Source organism: Podarcis bocagei (assembly GCF_964188305.1).
Source record: "Podarcis bocagei genome assembly, chromosome: 1".
NCBI classification, from domain to species: domain Eukaryota; kingdom Metazoa; phylum Chordata; class Lepidosauria; order Squamata; family Lacertidae; genus Podarcis; species Podarcis bocagei.
In genome coordinates, this window is record NC_138125.1 from 101,443,665 (window position 1) to 101,459,967 (window position 16,303).

General features: G+C 40.9%; 1 protein-coding gene across 1 annotated transcript in view; it reads right to left on the reverse strand.

Moving 5' to 3' along the window:
- The window catches only part of LOC308571906 (von Willebrand factor D and EGF domain-containing protein-like), a 199,572-nt gene that overhangs the window by 13,214 nt on the left and 170,055 nt on the right, over positions 1 to 16,303 (reverse strand). The window contains exons 27-28 of the mRNA XM_081167541.1: positions 7,331 to 7,426; positions 4,623 to 4,718 (exon numbers count right to left, since the gene is read on the reverse strand). Coding sequence (XP_081023667.1) covers positions 4,623 to 4,718; positions 7,331 to 7,426 — 192 coding nt within the window. The remainder of the gene's footprint in view (positions 1 to 4,622; positions 4,719 to 7,330; positions 7,427 to 16,303) is intronic.

The following is a 16,303-nucleotide window of genomic DNA, read 5'->3' on the forward strand; positions in this document are numbered from 1 at the left end:
CTTGAGCTCTGATTAGAATTTGCTGGTTTGTACACAGATGGATACCTTGCACCTGCGATAAGCCTTCTGTTTCTTAAGAGCTCAGAGAAAGGCAGAAGACCACAGGTGCAACCTGGACCACTGCAGTGATGCAATAACAGGGAAAATAAATCACCAGTCCATTTAAGAGTTCTAAGGGATACAGAAGCTCTATGCCAGATGGAATATGTCAACCTGGTTGTATAGAATTATATGCTTACAGGGAGCGGAGCTGTTTATCGTATTACAGAAGTAATGTAATAGAATTCTGAGATGTAAGACATTGGATGCACAAAAACGGACCAGGAGAAACTCCACTGCCTAGAATATGTAATAAAACAATAGGCATTACATTATATCAAAGAACTATCTTGCACATGAGGTGAGGAAATTAAATGAGCTAATGGGGCACAGTATGTTAAAGGGAAGAATAACTAGCAAAAAAATAATAATTCAGTACTCAAGTAGAACACACTCCCATTCTACCCCACGTATTATTGCAGGGAGAGTTAAAACATTTCAGAAGAAAATTGGAATGGAAATCAGAAGATAATAACATAGCTGGGGTTTAAATGAATATTTCATAAATGCATTTACAAGGAACATCAAACCACTAAACACTAACAATGACACAGGCATTATCCTCTATCGTCTTGGCAAGGAGTGCTGTTTAATAAGCCAAGTTTGTGCTGAAATTATAATCAATAAATGCACCATACTATATAAAAAAAGTTTCCCTGTGTGCTAAAAAGAACAGAGCAGTAATTTTCATGCAAATAACAACCTTTGTTGAGAATGTTACCTTCCTTGTATAAATGGAATAGAAAATCTGGAAGCAAGAGTATAAAAGTGATAGAGGCAGCAAAAGGTTCATAAAATCATGAAGCTGCAGATTTGACATGTGAATGGAAGGAAACTGTTCCTGAAGGGCAAATGAGAAAGCTAGCATGTGTTCAATAATATTATATTAGAACAGATGATAACCAGCATAAATGACAGGGAGGTCAGTGAAGAGGATTTCCCCATTATTTCAGCTTCATTCATTTTTCTAATTAATTCCTAGGATGTTTCCAAACACAGCAGTTTGCAGTGTCAGACACGGCGAATGAGTGCCCTCAGCAGCTGCATACCGAATGAGGACCCCCGTGCTGATATTTGCCAGTCCAAAGGGAATGGAATCATTACTGGCAACACAGCCATGGCAGTGTCAAGTCAGGTCAGCCACCACTGTGCCAAACCCCTTTCATTAAAAAAAAAAAGCCTCTTTGGAAATTGGAAAATGAACTGTGAACTGCAGCAAGTGGAAGATGTAGCTGTTGATTTTAGAAGAGGAGGGTCTTAACCTGACATTGGAAAGAATCAATGGATTACATGAAGAGCTCCCACACGTCCACCTCCATAATCTGAACAATTGTCCAGCCAATCCTCAAAGGCCAGGCTTCCAAGATGAATACTAGCCTGGCAAACCTAGATACTTCATACTGCTTGCCAGTTACGGAAGCTGATGTGTATACAACTCCCAATGGTCACTATGCATGAAGAAGGCTCCAAGGCTCTTGATTTCATACACATCCTACTAGACACTGCACATTCAGCGTCTCACCACAGTGAATCCCATACTTAGGTCATGGAATTCCTGGCTTAAGTTCTGGAATCCTTAACTCCCATTGAATCAGTCCACATGGCTTGGTGGCCCATAGGACCATGTGTGGTTTGTAAAATGTTGCACTAAGAAGTGATAGAGTAGAAGCTAAATATCTAAGCAACTAGATAGTATTTTTTCTCAGGTATCCCCCTATGGACACTTTATTCAACATTTGAGGCCTTTACCATAAGAAGCTTAGTAGACCTATATTAGGAAATCTTGGTGCCCACTCTGTGGAAAACCTTCTAAAGAGGGGCATCAGAATCCAGCACTTTTATCCTTTTAGATATTTGGCAAAAACTTGGCTCTTTCAGAAAGCCTCTGATTGCTTCATCTCTGCATTTACCTCTTAACCTGATACTTTGTACTGCTAGCATACTGCTCTGTTGTGAGGTTCTGCTTCCATAAGTAAAATGATTATTTTATTGATTTTAATCTGTGTTTTGCTTTGTCTTTGGATACAGAAAAGTGGGATTACTGTTATTTATTACTGTAAGTGAATAAATAAAAACAATAAAATAGAATCTTAAAACATCTTGTTTAATCTTAAATAGAAATGATTTATAACCCCCAAATGCTTTATTTTTAATTTGTCTTTGTAGATTTTTAAACACTCTGTACCTATTTAGTGAACATTTGGACCAGCATATATTTCTTCTTTCCTCTTCAGTGTTTTAGTTTTCTTAATTTTATATAGTCATATTTGGAGTCTTTTAAATAATAAATAAAAGATGCAAAGTGAGGATCTTTACTGGTGGTGCCCACTGTGAAATGATTTATACTGCTCAAAGAGTAGTACATCAGGTGAAATAGCTATGTTGGCTTTCACCTATTCAAAACTATTTTTTAAAAACTGTCTCATATTGGACAAAACAGTTTTCAGAATAAGAAAGTATGATAAGCCAACTTGCTGTGATTAGAACTTTTGCAGAATTAATAGAGGAACCAAAATAATATTTTGCTCTCTCTCTCTCTTAAGCGTGAATGCTGCATATTGTCAGACAACAAGAGGAAACATTAAAGCAAAATCAATCAAAACATGGGGAACCAGCAGGTGGTCATAAGTGTTGGTATTGCTATTAGCAATCTGCCATTTATTTTCAACTGAAGCATTATGGTGGGGAGCCCTATAGATGTTTATTATTTCCTCCATGTAAGTACTTTATGCATGAAATGATAACGTGATTACATCCCCCCCAACCCGTTCAACATGAAAAACTGCAAGTTTGTTTTACTTAATTTGACTTCTATGCAGAAAGACAGAGACAGTGTTTGAGGATGAAAGAAATGTGCTTTCCCAATTTATACTTAGCCACCAAGAAGATTTCTGTCATACCATTAAAACTGCAAGAGCAGGTACGCTTACTTGGGAGTAAGCTTCCTGAATTTAGTAGCACTAGTTTCTGGGCACCTGGAGAAAGAACTGGCAAACCACTCCAGTATTTTGCCAAGAAAACTCCATGGAAATAAAAAAAGGAGAAGCTTTGAGAAGAAAGTGAGCGTTTCCAAGGCATGCTCTGGTTCATGGGGTCACGGAGAGTCATACACGACTAAGACGACTAAACAACAAAATTTGTGGGCAAATGTGCATATGATAAGCTGCATCCCCTACAGCAATGATAGTTTGTGTGCATAGGCTTTGCCATTTGCTCTGCAGATCTAACAAAGACTAAAAACGGTCTATTTAATTGTGTGCATTTGAAGGGCAGGGGGAAGAGAAATTGAAAGAGACAACTTAGATGAAGATTCCAGTGTAATCCTTTCATAGGATTCCCTTTTTTTGGGGGGGGGTATTAAATTTGGAAGAAATAATTCAGTATAATGAAATAAATCAGATATTTCTTGTTTCGACAATCATAGTTTGCATACATTTCAAAGTTCATGCTCTCCACTCTGAAATGTGACTGGTGCTGACATGACTTTTCAGCACCAGCCTCTTTAACCAGGGATTGAGTTTACCTGGCCAGCTACACTTATATCTGTAATTAATCTACTGCTCTGTTAAAGTATTAGTTGTACTTTAAATAATGCTCTGGGTTAGTGGAGGATAAAGCTACCAGTGGCTGCTATTCCGGATGGCTGTGCTCTGCCTCCATTGTTAGACACAGTATGTTTCTAGATACCAGCTTCTGAAAACTGCAAAAGGGGTGAGAGCTCTTGTGATTGGGTCCTGCTTGCATCCTTTCCATAGGCATCTGTTTGGCTACAGTGAAAACAGGATGCTGGACTAGATGGACCATTGGCCTGATCCAGCAGAATGTTATGACATTACTATGTTAGTGTTTGTGAGTTGTTGTTTTTACCATAGTTGCGGGATGCAGGTGATGCTGTGGGTTAAACCACAGAGCCTAGGACTTGTCGATCAGAAGGTCGGCAGTTTGAATCCCCACGATGGGGTGAGCTCCCGTTGCTCAGCCCCGGCTCCTGCCAACCTAGCAGTTCGAAAGCACGTCAAAGTGCAAGTAGATAAATAGGTACCACTCTGGCGGGAAGGTAAACGGCGTTTCTGTGCGCTGCTCTGGTTCGCCAGAAGCGGCTTAGTCATGCTGACCACATGACCTGGAAGCTGTGCACTGGCTCTCTCGGCCAATAAAGCGAGATGACCACCACAACCCCAGAGTCGGCCATGACTGGACCTAATGGTCAGGGGTCCCTTTACCTTCACTTTACCATAGTTGCATTGTAGCCTACCCTGGGTTCATCACCAAATATGCAGATGGGAAAACTATAGTTTGGAGAAGCTAGGGATTGACATGAACATGGTTCCCACACTGTCAAATCAATCCACTCTCCTCATTATTAGCCTTTTCAAAGTCTGTGCTGTTTACCACATTTTCCAGTTACTTTAATGAATAGTGAGCTTCTTTTCCCAACTGAAAGCATACCATATTCTTCAGGCCAGGGGCAAAGGCAAGCAAACAGAAAATATAACTATGACCAAAGCTCAACAAGTACTTACGAATCTGGCACAGGAGACCCACCCATCCTGCCACGCACTGGCAGACATTAGGTCTGATACATTCCCCACCATTTGAGCAGCTGGGCAAGCAAACAGCTGAACAGAAGAAAAAGGTGAAAAGAGGCAAATGAGAGGATCTGCAGGATGCCCCCATTGTTCGTAAGTGAATGGCATGTGTTAGCTTCCCTCAATTATTTTCAAAATGGTCGAATCTCAAAAGAGCTTAATGAGCATTCTTCACGAGGCAATTAGCATTCTGAAATTTCCATGATTAGAAAGTTCTCCTTAATCTCTGTTAGTCTGACTGCTAGTTTCATCACGGATTTGTTCCAAAGGCAGATTCCCTGGCCATTAAAATTTCATTTCCTATTAGGGCTTGAAGCCTTAATTGATTGATTGGTGTGATTAGCTGAGTAATCCATTAATTTCAGACTAAACTTGTGGGTATTAAATGAGATTTTAACCAGATCAGTGCCCTTTAAAGGGTGCTGAGGGGCAGTATCTTTGCTGTAAACAATCTGCATGCATCAATCAGGCCAGCGCAATGGCTTAGGATTTCCCAGTCAATATTCACATAAGCAGTGCTAGTGGTTATATGGAAACTTGCCTCTGTGCAACCAATGATTTTGCCCCTTATCTGGGCTGAGATATCATCAAGAATTCACTGCCAGGCAAGTAGCCATGGCTGTACACAGGGTCCTATCCATGATCTGCTTAAAAGCATGGGGCATAGGTCAGGGAAAAACTTGACCAAGCAGATCCCACAGACCCAGCCTCATGAATGAGCTTGAATACGAAAAAGGACTCCTGGGTTGAGCCAGCCATAGTAGGAATTTATGATTTTCTTGTAGTAGTAGTGGGTTGTGAATGTGCTTCACATTTTAACTATTATTATTTAGTTATGTTTTTTGCATTACCTTTCAATGTAGCTTTCTAAACTGATACACACACAAAAATAGAAAACAACTGATCAATAATACATTATATATAATAAACAACCCAAATCCATGCAATATAAAATAGTTAGCAAGCATTAACTATAAGCTGCCCTGCATTTAAACATACTATCAGCTACTTGCTCGGTGGTTCTTCTCCTGGAACTGTGTGGTGTGATGGCTTTGGCCTCAAGTCTGAAGAGATGCTGCCTTCCCTTGATTGTCTTATGTGGGACTTCTGAGCCCCATCCCCTTCAATATTCAACAAAGACCAAGTATAGGCTTGCCTCTTGAGGTGCTACTTGATCCTGGACTACGGGTGATAACCAATGAAGTAATACTCAGAGCATAGAAATCAATTAGCTTAAGTTGAGGAAGGGGCATAGGTCAAGGGTAGAGCATCTTCTCTTTATATAGAAGGTCCCAGACACAATGCTTGGCATCTCCAAGTAGAGCTGGGAGAAACCTCTGAAACCTAGAGAGCCACTGCCAGTCACTATTTTCCAGGGATAGTCCCAGATTTTACAGAAGCCATCCTGGTTTCTGATTTGATCCCACTTTTCCTTAGGACGTCCCCATTTTCAATGGAGAAATGTTGGAGGGTATAGAGTTATTCGACCCCCAAGCCATCTGAAGGCAGCCCTGTATGGGGAAATTTTATAATGTTTAATGTTTGATTATGTTTTCATATATGTTGGAAGCCGCCCAGAGTGGCTAGGGCAACCCAGGGTTTAAGTAGCAAAATTATTATTATGGAATAGGACATCCCTGTTTTCCTTGACAAAATGTTGGAGGGTATGCAGTCAGTGTAGAAAATACTGAGTTAGATGAGCCAATGGTCTGACTTGGGTTGTCAGATCCCTATGTTCTTCATAAATTACTTAAATCCTAGGTTGCTTGATTCCATTGTGTCTACTCTGAGTATAGCTAACATTGGATAACACCCTATGTTTTTGAGTGATGAGGGTACTAACTGGCTGTCTGGGGCACAGTTAATATTTGAGAACCTCAGGAATAGCAGGTGTTGTGCCTTAGCAATAATGATAGAATGAAACCCAGTGCTGAATCTTGAAATGTTTTATCAGCAAGACAGATACGATGTGTCAAGCCAGTATATTAATAAGTCTTCTGTACAGTTTGTTATCTTCATTTAAAATTTATTCAGCTTATCTGCCAGCATCATAATAATGAATAACCATGTAAGGGGGGTGGAAGTTATTTCCCCAAACATTTTCAGATCAGATGACTTATTTGACTTATATTTTTTATGTAAACTGCAGTCAAATGTGGTTAGGCTTAACAGTGTAAATTATGCACTGAATGAATGTGCCTGTGATGACCTTGAGAATATATCGGCATAGAAAGGCTTTTACTACAGGCTTTAAATAGTTCTGGATTTGAAATATATGTCATTTCTCCATAAAATGTAACAAAATATGTGTGGCTGCTAAAACAGAAAATCAATACTTCACATTTAATACTACAAAAACTGAATTTCTGCAAAGAAAAATCTGCATAGCAGATAGACAGCTGCATAAGACAGGGGAAGGGTGGTTTTTTTTCTTTTTAATCTTTCTATTCGGAAGCATAAAATGTTTATATCAATTTGTATTGCCAATATATAAAACTGTTTTCTCCACAAAGTCCTGAAGCAGCAAAACTAGATCATTTGCTATATGGCATCCTAGCATTTAAAAGAGATTACAATTCATGCTGGCAGGCCTGAGTGATAAACAAATAGCGTCTTTTTGTATGGGAAGGAGCTCGACTCACGTTTACTGCAGCGCTTTCCTTTCCAGCCAGATGGGCAGTCGCAAATGTCGGGGCTGATGCATCTTCCTCCATTCATACACATAGGATCACAGACACCTGCAGTGTGGCATAGTTAAACAAGGTGAATGACTGAGGAATATTCAAGACTCCCCCTGTCCAAAAAAATTAGTTTTGTTTCAGTTTTGTTGCAAGTTTTGTGATGGCAAAGTTTTGTGTAATTAAAGACAAAAAGTAATTTGGAAGTGAAGAAGTCTTAAACTTTGGGATTTGAAAGCTTTAGTAAATCCTTCTAGAAATCTGCTGAGGTCCACTGCGTGCGAGAGACATTTCAAGGAGCCTTCAATAAGAGCTGCTTCGCCAGAGAAATGAGGGAGACATTAATTACAATGATTCTTGAAAAAGTAAACAAGAAATCTTCAGTGGCAGATGTAGGCAGACCAATACCACTTATTACTGCTGATTGCCAAATTCTTGTTAAAGCCATTCCCCTCCTGATTGGAAAACATATTCTCAGGCATTCATCTGGATCAGCAAGAGCTGGTGGAGAATTGATTAGTTTCACACAATTTCAGGAATGCGTTTGCATTTTATCCATCAAGGATAACAGACAAGATAAGGCTGGAATTGCTGGTGGTTAGAAAAAAGATAGGAAAAATGGCTAAGCAAACACTATTTCAAACATTTATTTCAAAGTCCTTTGGCCCAAGTGGGCCAATTTCTGTGGCTTGGGGAGATAATAATGGTGGCCACAGCTGGCTATCTCAAACATCTGCAGCCCAATGTACCAGGAACCAAATTAGAAATGAGTAAATTGGAGAAAGCTACTTAGTGATAGACTCAGTTTGATCTTATCCTTGTTTACTCAGAAGAAGGTCCCAGTGACTACAATGAGAGTTACTCCCAAATACATGTGCCCAGGACTCCAGCTTTACAGCACAATGCAATGCATGCTTGCTCAAAAGTAATTCCCATTGGCTGACTCACAAGATTGCATCATTCGTTTCCGGTAGCAGAACTCTGCCTGGGACTCTGGAGTGCACCTGCCAGTCAAAATATTATTTATTCTTATTTTCTGCATTTAGTAAGGACTGTGCTAAATGCACTGATCTGATCCAGGAGTTTCATATTACAATACATACAGAATGATATTCAGTTGCAGTCAATGGGTTGGCTTGGAGATATTGTTGTCAGGGTGCTGTCAGTGATTCTGGCTGTTGCCCAGGAAAGTATAAAGACAATGGAAGATTTCTTACTGTCCTTTTTATTCAGTATTTACAGAGAGAGGCTATACAACTCAACCTCTTGGATAATGACATTGTTCTGAGTGAATTTCCACCCCCCCGTCTCTCCCACTTCCGCATTTGTCACTTCTACAGGTGCTGATAAGTGCCCTGTGTCTTTGAGCTCTTTGCTCTCCTACTTTCAAGGCTTGCCAGGTTCTGGGAGAGGGTGGGTCTGGAATGCTTTCTAATGACATGTCAACCAGGTGTTGCTCTGGCTCTCCCATGATTTCCCAACTTTCCCTCTCATCTGCCTGTGAGCTGTGACCTCCCATAAACCCCTGCTGTAAATCTATACTGTCTTCTTCCTCCTCCTCCTCCTCCTCTTCCTTGGAAGGCTTAGGAGAAGGGGGGACGGTCTCCACCATTCCTCCTCTGCTCAGTCCCTGACAGATATGGAGACATGCTTCTGACATTGGTCTCACCATAGTTTACTTGGACGGGGCAGGGTGGTAGTGGGAAGTTTGGGGCTTTATATTGGATCCACATTGGTGGATCCAATCTGGTACTCCCAGCAGTATGCTAACACAGTCCTAACCTCACCACCCTCTGCCCCAGTCCATTCCTATCCAAATAGGCTGCAGTAATGCTGGTATCAGGAGAGAAGGTCTGTGGCTCCATCTCACTACATAGCCTCAGAATTTTTGGCCTTAGAATTTTGATCACAAGCCATGACCCTCTATGCTTCATTACAGGCTTTCAGCAGCCTAGAACTCAGCTAGATTGGTAAAGAAAAGGCATTTTATACATTATATGCATTATATGCTGTATATGCATTATAACACTGTGGCACCAGGTGGCACTGTGAAGGTCCGTTTTTGCCAATGTGATTTGTCATACAAAGTTTGCAACAAATTTACCTGAAATGCTTCTTTGATGTTTCTAGATCCAGCCTTATTCTGCACCCCAGATCTATCATAGTAGAATACCACCATACCAGTACATTTGGGAAATGAAAGTTAGCAACTCTTTTTCAGATATGGAGAGGAGGAGGGACAGACGGACTAAAGGCTAGTACTCCAGAATCTAGCTTTGTAAGAGACAATGAGTTATTTTATCCTGCCCTAGTTTCACCAGAGACTCCTAAGTAAGCTTAGCAGTGAATGAATAAGAGGAGAGGTCCCTGGATCTGTTGAGTCCCTGTTCAGTTATATGTACTAGAAGATTCTTGCTATGTAAAGTCAGTTTACAGTGAGCCATCAATGCAGATAAATGCAGTATTTTCTCCCTTGCTTCCTTTTGCTAACACCATTGCCTCATTCTCCCATTTCTTAATTTTCTTTAAATACAATTCCATTTTCAATACCCACAAGGCAGCCTTCAACATTTGTCGGTGATAACTAGCTCCAATCTAGATCCCACTTTAGGCCTCGGTGGAAAAACTCCAATTTTAAAATAGCAAACAAAATGTTACAGGCTCTCATTGGGAAACTAAATAAATTATCAGACATTGCAAACAAACTGAATTATCCTAATCCTCCCAGGAGCAAGCATGACTTTGAAAAAGATTCAGGATTTCTTTCCTGCAGAAATGCATCACATACTGACCCCACAGATCATGAAAATTCATTTTTTCCCTACCTACCAGAGGGGGAAATCTTATATAAAAGCAATCCATTGAGTAATTGCCACAGGAAATGGAGAGTTCCATTTTAAAATTCTTTTCCATTTTTAAAAATAATTTGTTGTTGATAATGAGGAAAAATAACCTTTAGCAGAAAAAAAGAATTGCTAACTAGAAAAGTATTAAACAGAATAGGTGGTATAGATAACGTTTCCAATAAATTGTTTTGATTAATTTCTGCTTAAGAGCAAAAGCACAATTGTCAGAGCTTCTTGGTACATTGTTGTTAGGACTGAAACAAATGGCCAGGCTGAAATACTGCTTTCCAGGGGCTGAACTAACACCCCAATTCTCCCCTTTCTTTTTCCATGTTGATTCCTGTTGTCTGCTAATGTGTCACTTTTTGCTAGTGTTTTGGTGGCATAGTTTGGATCTTCCTGTTCCTGAGAATAGTGACATGGATAATCTCAGCCAAGTGGTAAACATGCTGCAATCACAAAGCCATAAATCCAATCAGATTTGACGACAGCCACAATCACACCATACATTTAAAGCACTATGATACCACTTTGAACAGTCATGGCTTCCCCTAAATAATTGTGTAGTTTGTTAATTCCAAGAGTTCTGTTTGTAGAGGGGTTGATTATGAAGCCACTCTGGGAATTATAAGTTTGTGGGGTTCACCCTGTATGATGACCTCTATCAAGACAGAGGCAGGGAAAATGTGTCCTTGTTAATTTTCCTCAACCGTTCGGTGGTTTGTTTGTTTGTTTTGATACCATCAACCATGGTATCATTCTGGAGTGCCTCAGTTAGTGGTGGGTGTCACAGCTTTGTGGTGCTTCTGGTCCTACTTGGATGGTCATTTCCAGAGGGTGATGCTTCAGCCTTGTGGAGCATTAAATGGTGGCGGGTCCCTCATAGTTCAATTTTATCCCCCTTGTCTTTAACATCTACATCAGGGGTGGCGAACTTCAAAGAGACTGCAATCTACTCACAGTTAAAAACTGGCAGTGATCTACCCCCTTTTCAGGGGTTCAGGTAAAGGTTGTTGAGCTTCTTTAGGGAGGAAGAAAGTGACACTGAGCTCTTTTTAGGAAGGAAAACCCTGTTTTTGGTGGTTCAGATCAAAGTTGTTAAGCTTTTTTTAAGGGAGCCAAAGTTTTTTAGCTTCTTTGGGGGGAGCTACTGATCCACCCATGATCTACTGGTAGATCACGATCTACCTGTTGGACATGCCTGATCTACATGAAACCTCTGAGTGGGGTCACCCAGAGTTTTCAAGTACAATGTCAGCAAAATGCTGATAGCACATAGCTCTACTTTTCCTTTACATCTGCAGCTGTGGCAGTGGATGTGCTGGACCATTTTCTTGCCCCAGTAATGGACTTCTGTCAGCTGTCATTTGTGGGTGGAAGGGGGAGTGCCTCCATCTAATCCATCCCCTACCCTCAGTCCAGCATAAGGGATGTTTGGATTGGTCTGTTATTCACTGAAAATTCATAACTGATATCCACATAATACATTGAAATTGCCCATTCCAGATAAGGTGGATCATCATGTAGTATCTATCTAACTTTCTATGGTATTGAAGTAGGGATGCGGGTGGCGCTGTGGTCTAAACCACTGAGCCTCTTGGACTTGCCGATTGGAAGGTTGGCGGTTCAGATCCGTGTGACAGGGTGAGCTCCTGTTGCTCGGTCCCAGCTTCTGTCAACCTAGCAGTTTAAAAGCACATCATTGCAAGTGGATAAATAGGTACCGCTGTGGCAGGAAGGTAAACAGCATTTTTATGTGCTCTGGCTTCCTTCACAGCTTCCCATTGTGCCAGAAGCAGTTTAGTCTTGCTGGCCGCATGCCCTGGAAAGCTTTCTGTGGACAAACTGCGGCTCCCTCGGCCTGTAGCGAGATGAGCGCCACAACCCCATAGTCACCTTTGACTGGACTTAACTGTCCGGGGTCCTTTACCTTAGCTTTTACCTATGATATTAATGGTCTGTTAGGTTGGCAATGGCAATGCAAGTTTTGCCATTTGATCTAACTGGCACTGGAAATAGGTAGACAAAGAACTGAACACCATTAATGCTGAGTTTTACACAGTATGCTAAGAATGTCGTGATTCATCTCTCTTGCATACTGCAACATCTCATATCTTTTAATAAGATTACCCTTTCCATTAGACCATAATTTAGCACAAAGGGACAGGGTTTTTCACTTTAATACCTCTCATTTTAGCTATAAGAAACAAAATGAGGAATCCTATGTAGGGAGAATATTAACTCAGTTTCCTGGTGTCAGTTTCAAGCCCTTTCCTTTTGTCTGGACCCTTTCAGAGGAACTGAAAGTCCATGTACCTAACTAACCTTTCCTGAAACTATAATTTAGATTCTGTTTAGCCCCAGGACAATAATTACCTGTCATCACATAGCCTGAGCAATACTGGAGATAAGGGGAGAATAGGACTATGCTGCAGTGCTGACTAGGAAGATACAGTTTTAGAAACATTGGATTTCTTTGCCCTGAGAGGCTGGTAAATTGACCTCAACAATCTATCCCACCTCAGTGAAAGGCAAGAGAGTACCTCCTAGCGATATGTTCTTAACCAGCCAAACAATCAAATGTATCAGATACAGCTGCTAGGTGGTAATGCCAAAAAATAATGATAAATGATTGAATAGTAGGATAGGACAGCATGTATTCTTGATGCATTTTCAAGAGGAAAGTGTTATCAACTGCAATGGTCAGATTAGGTCAGAAGAGAATCATATGAAAAATACAACATTAGTAAAGGGATCCATAGCTAAGGTACATACCTTTTTCAACAGGTGAATAACCTTATTTAAAGGTAAAGGGTAAAGGGACCCCTGACCATTAGGTCCAGTCGTGACCGACTCTGGGGTTGTGGCGCTCATCTCGCTTTATTGGCCAAGGGAGCCGGCGTACAGCTTCCGGGTCATGTGGCCAGCATGACTAAACTGCTTCTGGTGAACCAGAGCAGCGCACGGAAACGCCGTTTACCTTCCCGCTGGAGCGGTACCTATTTATCTACTTGCACTTTGACGTGCTTTTGAACTGCTAGGTTGGCAGGAGCAGGGACCGAGCAATGGGAGCTCACTCCGTCGCAGGGATTCGAACTGCCGACCTTCTGATCGGCAAGCCCTAGGCTCTGTGGTTTAACTGACAGCGCCACCCGTGTCCCTTATTTAGTTATAACCTTATTTAGTTTATATTAAATATGACCAGCCCTTAACCATAACTGGTGAAAATAATATACCATTCTTTGATATCATTTATCAGAAGATGTGTTACTAAAGTGATTGAGGTACATTGTATAAAAGAGAGGTACCATAATTCTTAACTAACAGCTGAATGACACCTCCCCAAAGGACCTCATGCAGTATGTGAACAGATATTAAGAATGTTCAGACCCCACAAACTCCACAAAATTGTGAGACAAGTCGTTCAGTGTTTTGTGGTGCACTTCATTTGCTATTTTCGCTACTGAGCTGTTATGAAATACAATCATCCAAATGTTAAGTTATTATTATTTGTGGGTTGTTGTTTTTTTAAGGCTAATGAGTTCACTACTTCTTTTTTAGGCTTCAATGTTGGCTTTTTCAAGATTCCACCATACCATTCATTGAGGGATTATTTTTTTCAAAGTGCAAACAAACTGTCTTCAGATATCGGCTAAAATGATGCACAACATAGGGGACTCTTAACAGTATCCAGCTGTACTCTCCACATCCTCTAAATCAGGCGCTGGGAATCTACTGCCCTCCAGATATTGCTGGAGAACTGCCCCCATAATCTCTATTTGCCACACTGGCTGGGGCTCATGAGAACTGGGTCCAACAACACAGGAAGGGCCACTGCTTCCTCATTTCTGACCTAAGATATTTTGCCATCAAACTGTTTTCCCATACCATATTACTTAGGGTGACAGTGGCAGCAGAATCACTAAAACCTCATCCTAAAAGGAGGACAATCTCTCATTCAGATGCAGAATTAATTGCCCAATTGTTTCCCCTGCATGCACCATGGAGGCTTATTCCCATCTACACCCTGCAGTGTGAATGGGCATTCCATTAGGTGTCCTGTGGATATGTACCTCTGTCAAGCTTTCAATGTACATCGAGGTACATCAAGGTGTCCAGGTAGACTGGCTGCAGATAAATGTCTGCTCATGAGGAAATGAATCTTCTAAAGCAGGTAACATCTGGTCAGGAGGAAATATAGATAGACTAATATATCATTGTGCTGGAATCTTCTAGAACAGGCATAGGCAAACTCGGTCCTCTAGATGTTTCGGGACCACAACTTCCACCATCCCTAGCTAACAGGACCAGTGGTCAGGGATGATGGGAATTGTAGCCTCAGAACATCTGGAGGGTTGAGTTTGCCTAGGCCTGTTCTAGAATCTAAGTGGCTTAGGTAACACATCAACTGCATACTCCAGCTTCTATGCATTAATATCAACTTTAGAGATCTAGCTGTTGGTACCAGCTAAAGTATCCACTGAATGAGCAAAAGAGACACAGCTTTTTCTGTAGTGGTACCACAGCTCTGGAGAGCTCTTCCTATCCAAAATTGCTTTTTTCCATCATAGATTTTCAGCTCATTTTTAATGTATAGCAACTTTTAGTTCGATTGTTGCTAGGTTTTTTTTTATATGTGAAACATCATTTAGCCTCACTACTGTTGGTTTTCTACTGCTGATTATATTATGTTTTAATAATCTGTGTTGTCTGAACATTAATGGCTATGTTGTAATCGTTCTCATGGATTGTTGCTATGGTTGATGATAGGGATGATGATAAGCGTTTAGTTCTTGGCTTGTGGCTAACACCCTTACTCAATATTCAGCTCCAAACGTTCAATGAAAACAATGTCACACAGTAAAGATGACTACACAGTTGTTACAGGAAAGTACTGATATCAGTGTTTCTACAAATTATTTTCAAGATTTGTCACCAATACCATCAGGGCCAGCTGCAGAGATTTTGCTGCAGAATAGTGCTTCTCCCATCCCATGTAGAAACGCTGAGCAGAGTGACAGTTGGGTAGAGTCCTTCACCACATGCAAGGTCAGCAATCTGGTTTAGGGAGTGCAGAACAGGCTGCATGACACAATGACAGCGTGGACTCTACACTACTAAGCATCTGCCACCAGAGGCAGCCTCATCACTTTGCTGAATGGTAGGGATGGCCCTGAATACCACATTAGACAAGAGTCGTCAAGAACAAATGTGTTCAGCAAGGCATGGTTTTCCTGCTACTTTCCAATGAAGATTATCACTCAGAGGCACAAGTACAGTTTCAATGCCATACTGAAGTTAGATCTAAGCTAGGCGCTGGATCAGACAACAGTTGCGTTTGAAGCTTCAGAACAACCTTCATCACAAAAGGAAGATTAAACACATGCCAGTAGCAGGCTGAGGAACAAACATCTATGGACTGAGTTCTCATATAGCTGAGCTAATCCCATTACTTGCTGTTCAATGGCTGATAATCCCAATAGGACCAACATCATCTACCGGGACTCAAGCAACTCCTGATGATGGCCCTGGGTAGTCATGTGAAGCTAGCAGCCACATTGCACTGGATTGATGCTATGATCTAGTTGAGATGCCTGCAGTGCAGGGGGTGGGACCAGTTGACCCTCAGAGTACCTTGCAACTCTACAAGTCTATGCTGGATACACTAGGAAATGTGGGGAATTTAGAATAGTGAGCACTAATGTAGGGTGGGGCTCACCTTGCAAAACTTCCCCTCACACATTTCTCTGAATCCCAACCAGAAATTACCAATTTTCCTCCAACTAGCTTACTTTAGATGGAGGGATTTGTGAAACTAGTGACTCACATCCTTAATGTATTAATGTATTAAGGATGTTTAAAAAAAAAAACCCTTCTCTGATATTTCTGCAGATAATTCGTCTTTAAAAATTATTCAACAACCATATTTGCAAAAGAAGACATTCAATTTTGGAGGGTTTTTTAAAATTAAAAATATATATATTTCGAAAGGTTGTATGGTTATTACTTCACGTCTCAGCATATTATGGGTTATCATACTCAGAACAGACCCCTTAAATTAAGTGGACTGAAGTTAGTCATACATCCATTC